At 42.3% G+C, this 9,789-nt stretch overlaps 1 protein-coding gene across 1 annotated transcript; it reads left to right on the top strand.

Moving 5' to 3' along the window:
• The first annotated feature begins 516 nt into the window (after positions 1-516).
• Positions 517-8,220, top strand: icmt (isoprenylcysteine carboxyl methyltransferase). Its single transcript, XM_055659346.1, has 5 exons — positions 517-734; positions 3,490-3,578; positions 4,131-4,300; positions 5,629-5,846; positions 6,709-8,220. Exons 1-5 carry the CDS (start codon positions 546-548, stop codon positions 6,889-6,891), a joined length of 849 nt encoding a protein of 282 aa, XP_055515321.1. The 5' UTR covers positions 517-545; the 3' UTR covers positions 6,892-8,220.
• Positions 8,221-9,789: the final 1,569 nt, after the last annotated feature.

Genomic DNA, 9,789 nt, shown 5'->3' with positions numbered 1-9,789 from the left:
AGCCACAAGGGCCACATCTAACTCCCTCTTAAATATAGCCAATGAACTGGCCTCAACCACCTTCTGTAGTTGAGGTTCTCAAGTTCAAACACCATCTAGCCGAAAGTCTTCACTGCCCTGCACAAGGTGCTGGATGGCAGATAGTACCTGACGCCTCTACCACCTACACTGACACTAGGTGTGGAGGACAGGTAGTCCCTGGCGCTTCCATCACCTGCACTGACACAAGGTGTGGAGGACAGGTAGTCCCTGGCGCAAAGATATTATAGCTCTGCTATAAGATCTTTGGTCCCTAGTACTTCCATCACCTGCACTGACACAAGGTGTGGAGGACAGGTAGTCCCTAGCAAAGATATTATAGCTCTGCTATAAGATCTTTGGTCCCTAGTACTTCCATCACCTGCACTGACACAAGGTGCCTACCTTGGTACCTGGCCAGGGTCACGTGGCGAGCGGGTGGCGCATCGCGGCTGCGCAGTGCGCGGTGGCGGCGGGGCTCGCGGCGCTTGGTGCGGGCTCTCGCGAGCGCGGGCGGGCGGGCGGCGATGGCGGGAGGCGGGCTGGTGGCCGAGGGTCGCCTCAGCGCCGTAAGCTTCGCGCTTGGAGTTTCCGTCGTCCTGTTGCCGGGCCTGACCGGCGCCCCGGCCACTCTCGCCGGCCGCGCCCAGCTGGCCATCTACCTGGCTGCCATCAACGTGCTACTGGTGCTGCTGTACCGGGGCTTTCACTATCAGGTAACGCTGGCGGCCGGGGCCGGGGGGACGGCGAGGGACGAGTCCCCGCTATATGCTGCAAGCAAAACCGTCGCCCAGCCCTGTGGAACTCATACAACAGTCAGCATAGGAACAGACCTTTCGGCCCACGATGTCTGTACCGAACATGATGCGAAGTTAAACTGATCTCTCTCTGTACTTAATCCAAATCCCTCCATAATCCCCTGGACCCAAAACGTCACCCATTCCTTCTCTCCAGTGATGCTGTTTGTCCCGCTGAGATACTCCAGCATTTTGTGTCTGTCCTCCCTCCATATCCATGTGCCTTTCCAAAAGTTCTACCACCAGCCCTGGCAGGCTGTAAAACAAAACTTGCCCCACGCATTTGCTTTAAACTTTGCCCTACACATCTAATACATATGCCTTCTAGTCTTTTAAATTTCTACCCGGAGTGGGTGGGGGGTCTGACTGCCATGTGTATCCCTCCCATCATTTCATATACTTCTATTAGGTCTCCCCTCTGGCATTACAGGGGGAAAAAACGCAATCTAACCTCTTAAAAGTTAATCTCCTCTAATCCAGGCAGCATTTCTGGTAAATCGCATTTGCATCCTGTCCAAAGCTTCCACATCCTTTGTGCAATGGTGTACCAGAACTGCATGCAATACTCCAAATGAGGGCTAACCAACGTCCTATAAAGTTGCATCAATACTTCCTGACTGTTGTGCTCGATGCCCCAACCAATGGTGGCAAGCATACCATATGCCTTAGATAGGCACAAAAAGATGGAGTAACAGCGGGACAGGCAACATCTCTGGAGAGAAGGAATGGGTGACGTTTCGGATTGAGACCCTTATTCAGACTGGCTAGGGATATGCCTTCTTCATCACCTTATCAATTTGTGTTGCTACTTTCAGAGAATTATGGACTTGGACTTTAAGATCCCGCTGTACCTTAATGCGGTCTTATCAATAGCCCCCTCTCTCCTCTGTTCCCCCCTGGACTTGCACCTATTTCTTCCCTATCCTTCCACCTATATTCCTTTCTCTAGCTTCACAATTCGCAACTTTAATCCTACTGTCTACCTACCTACTTTCTTTACATCTCTGCCCTTTGTCCAGCCATCTGCCTATCAATCTGATGTCCGAAAGTGCTACTCTTGCTTGAATTAAACTCTACCTGCTATTTCTCTACCTCCTGCAGCTGAATATTTCCAGAGTCAAGATTATTGAACTGTCATATGTAATGGCAATGGAATAATGAAATTCTAAATTAACAAGCGCATTAATGCAATGACACACAGATACCACATAATAATCAATAATACAATAAATGAATAACCATTATACTAGATAACATAGGAAATAGGTGCAGGAGTAGGCTATTCGGCCCTTAGTAATAGTGTAAGTATGTAGTGAAGCCAATGACAATCCACAGATCAGAGTAGCTGAGGAAGCAGCTGTTCTTGAACATGCTAGTCACAGTTCTAAGGCTCCTGTACCTCCTTCCTGGTGCTGGGAGTGAGATGGGAGCATGGCCACGGTGGTGTGGGTCTTTGGTGATATTGGCTGCCTCTCGTTCCTGGGCATGCTGGTGCCATGCTGAGTTTTATGATGTAAGGGATTCCTCTCATGCAACACCCCAATACCAACATTACCCCTGATCCCTAACCTGCCGAGTTCCTCTAGCATTTTGTTGTTTACTCATTATCTTTTGGCATTAGTCTACCGCTATGCATGCTGGTCCTTCAGTATTTCTACATTCCATCCCCCAACCTTGATACCAAAGCTGAGAGGGGTGGATTGGCTAAGAGATAAAATATAAATGAATTAAATGTTGAAAACTAAAAACTGGAAGGTGCGGAAAATTTGGAAAAACTCGGCAGGCCTGGTAGTCAATAGGGTAAGAGAAACAGTTAACATTTCAGTTTACATTTTAAGGTGCAGAGAGGAAAAGGGCAGTGGAGAACGTAAATGTGATAAAATCAGAATTATCCAAATGAATCATGCTGTTGATGTCTGTGAGAGTCGTGAATGGTCATCAGTAGGGGCTGATTGGTGGGCAGGAATGTAGACGTGGGGCATCAAGCAGATTACTGCCTTGCAGCTCAAGCGACCCAGGTTTGATCCTGATGCCTTCCTGTCTGCATGTATATAATACAATAACTGGGTTATTCCCACATGTCAGAAATGTGCTGGTGGATGAATTGCCCACGGTAAATTTCCCTCACTGTGGTTAGGAAAAACCTGTGTTGTGTATTTTGTGTGACTATGAGAGGGGGTGGGAGAATGCAACCTTCACATGGTCCGCCCTGTTTCAACGAATACAATCAGCCTGGCGTGCACAATCAAATAAGATCAAATAATACAAGTTGTCCGACAACTTTAGGCTGTGCACGCCAAACGCAAGAAGAAGCGATGAGAGAGTAAAGGTTACAGGGAAATATGTGGGAATTAAATTGATGGGATTGGCTTGAGAGCTAATGTAGACTTAATAGATCAATTAGGGCGGTGCAGTGGTGCAGTTGGTAGAGTTGCTACCTCACAGTGCCAGAGGCAACGGGGGCAGATATTGGTGATAATACAACTTTAAAGTTGCAGAGAAGAAATGGCAAGTCTGTGACTGAATGCAGGGCAGGAGTGGCAAATACCAGAGTTGACGTGTTCCTTTTAAAAAAAAAAAAAAAAAAAATTCTATTGGTTTTCAATTGCTGCCCTATTGAATCACTTGGAATTATTTCACAAACTACATTTTGACTTCTGATCTGTGCCTCCAGATTGCTGTTCGGGCCTGTTTCCTTGGTTTTGTTTGTGGCTGTGGTTTAATACTGAGCTTTGGAGGATCATCATGGCAACATTTTGGCTGGTATGTGATTTGCTAGATTGTTTCTGGTCTGCACGGGCAAGGCTTAATTAACGGAAAAGTGAACTTGTTCAGCACAGCCTTATATTGAAGTATTTGTTCACACGTTTCAAAATCACTCTTCACGTGTCCAAATGTAATTTTGTTCTGTTTGACACAAAGCAATTAATCAACATTAAGCATGAGCAGCAATATCAGTGAAGTTTCACTTCTAGGCATCAATGATCAGTAATGTAGTGGAGTGATGTATATGTTTTCAATTTAAATATTCATTTTTATGTATCCATCTGTAAACTCCCAAAAACAAAATGTTAGCAATATACTGAGATATTCATCGGGTTTCGAGTTACCCCTTAACTCCAGTTCTTAGACATATGCTTGAATAGTAACTGTTGTATTTCCTCTTCTGGTAGCTTCAGATAGTCCCTCTCTCTAGACTCTTGTTAAATCATAGTGTGGAATATAAACTAGTAGCCATGTCTTCCACTGTACAGTAGTAGGAACAAATAATTTGTGGATTTCAGAGTAACATTTTAAATGTCTGTTCTTTCACAGGTATTTGTGCTCTCTGAGTTTATTCCATTATTCGGAATACCTTGTGACTGCAGTTATTAATCCCAGGTCCCTCTCTCTAGACTCTTTCTTGTTAAATCATAGTGCAGAATACAAACTAGCAGCCATGTCTTCATGGGTGGAATTCACCATTGAGAAACTTCTCTTTCCAGGTGAGTTGTGGCTTTTTAATTTCAAATTAACAGGTGTCAAACAGAAGAACAAATTTCCCAAATTATGGTTGTGACTTCTAATACTTATACTAATACTAAGATTTAATTGAAGAAATTGAGACAAAATTGCTATATCATAAAACCATTAAGGTGTGACCGAATGCAATGGTATTTCCTTGCAGACCAGAGCTACCCTTGTTTGACATTAGAGACCAGCAATTTTTACTTTGACCTCCCTATTCTGACAGTGTGGAAATAGTGAAAAGGGTTTGGAAAATCGGCGGGTAAATTGTTTGCCAAGTAATATCTGATCTCTAAACTACACTTTAACAATTATATTTATGCAACTGATTTGGGTCAATAGTGAACGAAAGACAGCAAGACCAGTTCAAATTGCCCCTCAAGATAAGAAATAGGTGGCAATGCTGACAAATTGAGATGCCAAAATAGCAGCAACTGTCCTGATTTTGGGCTGAATTAAATGTTCACAAGAGAATTGTTGCAGGGTGGACTGATAACATGGAAACAGGCCCCTCAGTCAACACCAACCGAGGATCACTGCTATGTCCAATTCATAATATCCACACATGCATATTTTTCTATAGGGTTCATTGTGTGTTTGTCAGGGATTGCAGTTCTGGGCAATTTGTATTTGCCTGGTACTGCAAGATGAAATGGGCAATCTAGTACCAGTTAGAAATTACAAAAAATGAAAAGCAAAGTTCTGAAGATAATGAAAATCTAATGCATAAGATGCTAGAATTATTCAACATTCTCTGTTGGTCTTTTGTCACAGCTAGAAATAGTTATATTGAGGGGATATTAACTTATTTTTTCCACATTTAGTTTATTTGGTACTTCTTACTTTTGTTTTCATAAGTTCATAAATCATAGGAGCAGAAGTAGGCAATTTGGCCTATTGAGTCTGCTCCACTATTCAATCACGGCTGATCTGTCGTTCCCTCTTAGCCCCATTCTCCTGCCTTCTCCCCATAACCCTTGACACCAATCCACTATCTGTTAATCTCTGCCTTAAAAATACCCAATGACCTGGCCTGCACAGCCATCTGTGACAATGAATTCCAGATTCACTATCATCTGGCTAAATAAATTCCTCCTCATCTCCTTTTCTTCAGTACTTACACAACCGTTTTATGTGGCTCTGTACTTATTCAAATCAGAATCTATAGTTCTGATGAAATTAAGTTATTCTTACATGTTAATTTCTATTATTTTTTTTCAGGTTGCAAGGCCTGATGTGAGTTTTATTGAGCATTTTATGTTTTAGAAATAGAGAAAACTAAACCTCTTTTGCTTCTTACGTGCAGATATGAAGCAAGTTACGTGGCTCAGTTTCCTTGGTTTGCTGATGGTACTATTTGGCGAATTGCTGCGCAAAGCAGCCATGCTAACTGCCGGGTCAAATTTTAATCATATCGTACAAAACGAGAAGGCAGAGACCCACAGGCTCGTCACCTCTGGAGTCTACTCTTGGTCCAGACATCCGTCCTATGTGGGCTGGTTTTACTGGAGTATTGGCACTCAGGTAGGTTCATCATTGGCTTCCTGGGCTATCCTTAGGAGCATAAATCCATCACTCCTTTTGCTGATGACACAATACATTGCAAGAGAGGTTCATCCATGTTCTGAAATATAATTAATTAAAGATAAGGGAGAATAGTAAATATTAAGGCTTTGTCATGTCCCTTGAAAAGGATCTATAATGATGATCATCCAGATTAATGGTATCAATTTAGTCAGAGTCATACAGCATGGAAACGCCCATCAGCTCGACATGCATATTAACCAAGTTTCCCCAATAAGCTAGTTCCATTTGGCTTTCATCCCTCAAAACCTTTCCCTTCTGTTATTTATCTGTCCAAATGTCTTTTAAATCCTGTTATGGTACCTGCCTCAAATACCTCCTAAGTCAGCTTGTTCTATATACCCACCACCCTCTGAGTGAAAAAGTTGCCTCTTAAGTTTCTATTAAAACTCTCCCCTCTCGCCTTATACCGATGTCCTCTGGTTCTTCTTTCCCATACCCTGGGTAAAAGACTCTGTGCCTTCTCCCTATCTGTTCCCCCTCATGATTTTATACACCTCTTTACGATCGCCAAGGAATAAAGTCCTTGTCTGCTCAACCTTTTCCTATAGCTCAGTCCCTCGAGTCTTGGCAACAGCCTTGTAAAAGTTTCAATAAGTTGGCATATGAAAAGGCAGGTGAGATGGAACTCTCCAAAACCGGTTATATAACTGATTCTGACAAGGCCCCATTCCAGCACAAAGAATTACAGTCCGGTACAATTAGAGATAATATTTTTCTTTATTCTTTCTCTGAATTGCAGTGGGGGGTGTAATAGCTACAATCCAGAAACTAACCAAATGCCTTCCTTTATTTTTCCCAGGTAATCTTGTGCAATCCCATTTGCATTGTCGGGTACACGATGGCTTCATGGCGTTTCTTTCGTGAACGCATTGAGGAAGAGGAGATGACTTTGATCCAGTTCTTCGGTGAAGATTATGAGCTGTACAAGAAAATGATTCCAACACGGCTCCCCTTCATCAAAGGTGCCAAACTAGAGCCATGAAGTGAGAAAAGACAATAAGAAAGAAATGCACAATCAGAACGGCCTGTGACTGCAGGCCACCGTTAACCCTTAGCACCTCAATATTGTTTGATTTCAACCTTGAAAAGAATTCCACAGCAGTTGCTGTTGAGAATATCTTAGCTAGCTTCAATCTGTTGGAGCAAGAGTGTGGTGCTGCAGAAATCTGCAATGGAGCACTGTTGTGGATAGTGGGAACTGAATATTCAGTGCAAACGTTAGAGGCCACTCACTCCAGCTATTGCTTTGACAAAGCCATTTATTATAGACTTGTTACTTCATATAAAGACTGTTTTTGACCAAAAAATATCAAGGAGGGCTGCTTTATATATTTAGGGAAGATGCGTTATTGCAATATGCCAACATACTGTATCAGGAAAAGTAACTTAAATAATTAAGTTTTGCTGTAAACAAAGATAATCATGGTTTGTAAAAGATAGGTGGAGTTACTTTTTTATTTTGTCTTGACCAGAATATGTTGCATTTTATTCAGGAAATTGTTGAAATTAATATTTTACATTGAACTTTTTTTAGAAAATGACAGAGGACCAGCTTTTTAATTCTGATTCCTGGTTAGCTCAACAACCAGGCTGATGGATTGTAAATTTCCTTTTCCTGACATCAATTGGGTGATGTCTCAGCCCAACTCCTACCAGGCATGGGCCAGTTTCCTCAAAGTCTGCCTCTGAGTTCGGATGAATTAGTCACTAGGTCGGTCGGCATCCTCACAAAGCGTGTGAGCTGTGTGTGGTCATATTTGGGCAACCATCTGAGTTTGGAGCAGAGGGTACTGTTCAGGGAGCTTTGCTCTGTACCTCATGTGTGCTGTATCTGACCTAGAAAACAATTGTGATTTTGGGTGCCTGAACTGAAACTCCTTCCCCATCATTGAGAAATATAGATACAAAAATTGGCCACCACCTATTCAGTGAAATATTGTTACCTCTGTGCCATTGAGGGGAAAATGGAGAAGTATTACTATATTTAAATATAGGTGTGGGAGGGGGGGGTGCAAAACACTGCAAATGCTGGAAATCTTAAATAAAAGCAGGTGTATACCTGAAGTTTGATGATATTTCTCACCTTTTGCATGCTGACTGCTTCCCTATGCTTTTTGGCATTTTCTGGTTTTGTGGCAGCATGATCATACACTTTCATCGGTGCAACCCCAGCTCGGTATTACCATGAGCAGAGTTGGGGCACATTAACGTGCACTCACATGTGAGGGAAATTTGCTATTAGCCACATTTCCTTTTGGAGTCAATCAATACATATCTTTTAAATTAAAGAAAAACATGCATTAAAACATAATCTGCCATTTTTTAAGTTGTCTGATTCTAAGCTCAATGTTTTATCTCTCCTTCCTGACCCTCATGACCAGGACCAAAGAACACAAGAACAGTTTCCCAGTGATTTTTAACCAATTCCAGTGTTGTGCTTATTTGTCCTACACTGCTTGAGCTATTAAAAACTTCCTTTCATGTGCTATCTGTTTATGCAGAATAATGTCCTTCTGCACCAATGTTACAATCTAACAAAGAGACAATGCCAAGGCAGATTGTTAGGGGAATGAACAACGTCGAGTTAGGATAAGAGCCATGCTTCCAATAAACTTGCACAGATACAATGAGCTGAGTAGCCTCCATCCATACTTACGTTTTCATAATTTAAAAAAATGAGCTAATAGTGTTGGGCAGTTGTAGTTTGATGGGCAAGGAGATAGAGAACAAAGGCATAACAACCAGAGGTAGAGTGAAGGTAGATAGTGGTAAAGAAGGCATATGGATGTTTGCCTTCAATGGTCAGAGCATCAAGCATAAGAGTCAGGAAGTAATGTTGCATCTTTGTAGGAACTAGGTTAGGCTGTATTTAAAGTATTGCATGCAGTTCTGCTCGCCCTATTACAAGAAGGATGTGGAGGCTTTGGAGAGGGTGCAGAAGAAGCAAAGACAGGCAAGGAAATGGACAGACAAAAGATCACAAGACTTGGGAGCAGAATTGGGCCATTTACCCATCAAGTCTACTCTGCCATTTGATCTATTTTTTCCTTCTCATGCCTTCTCTGTAACCTTTGACACCCTTACTAATCAAGAACGTATCAATCTGCATTAAAAAATACCTAAAGACTTGGCCTCCGCCTCTCTCTGTGGCAATGAATTCCACAGACTAGCATCCTGTGGCTAGAGAAATTCCTCCTCATCTTCGTTCTAAAGCTATGTCCTTTTATTCTGAGGCAGTGTGCTCTGGTCCTAGACTCTCCCACTACTGGAAATATCCTCTTCACATCTATTTCATCTAGGTCTTTCATTAGTCAGTAGATTTCAATGAGATCCCCTCCCCCTCATCCTTCTACACTCCAACGAGTACAGGCCCAGAGCCAAGAAACACTCCTCATATGTTAACCCAATCATCCCAAGGATTATTCTCATAAACCTGTGCCCTTCCAAAAAACAAGGTGCGATCCATTTGATTTAGATTACACAATCCTTTATTGAGGCAGCAGGTGTCAAAATGATGAGCTTGCAAACAGCTACGAGGTAAGTTGGGATGGTGCCTATAGCATATCTCCCTGTTTTAAGTTGATTTTTGTTTCTTCACTTTCCTCAGCATTGATTATTTGAGAGTCAGTGCCAAGAGCTTCAACATTCTTGTCAAACTATTGTTGCAGTCATTCAGAAAGATTCAGCCATGATTCAATACACCTCCAAGCCTGATCCCACCACCAGCAGTTTTCATCAGGGGTCGGTAGTGTGACCTATCTTTGTTTGGAATGAGTACAACGCAAACCAGAATCAGACATGGCATAAAAATGAACATTCAATCTAATTGACCGCCCAAATTACTTCAATTAATTTCAGCTATCAACATTTTTCTTTCTTA

This window comes from Leucoraja erinacea, chromosome 30 (genome assembly GCF_028641065.1).
Source record: "Leucoraja erinacea ecotype New England chromosome 30, Leri_hhj_1, whole genome shotgun sequence".
NCBI lineage: Eukaryota > Metazoa > Chordata > Chondrichthyes > Rajiformes > Rajidae > Leucoraja > Leucoraja erinaceus.
This window is presented reverse-complemented; position numbering and strand designations above follow the sequence as displayed.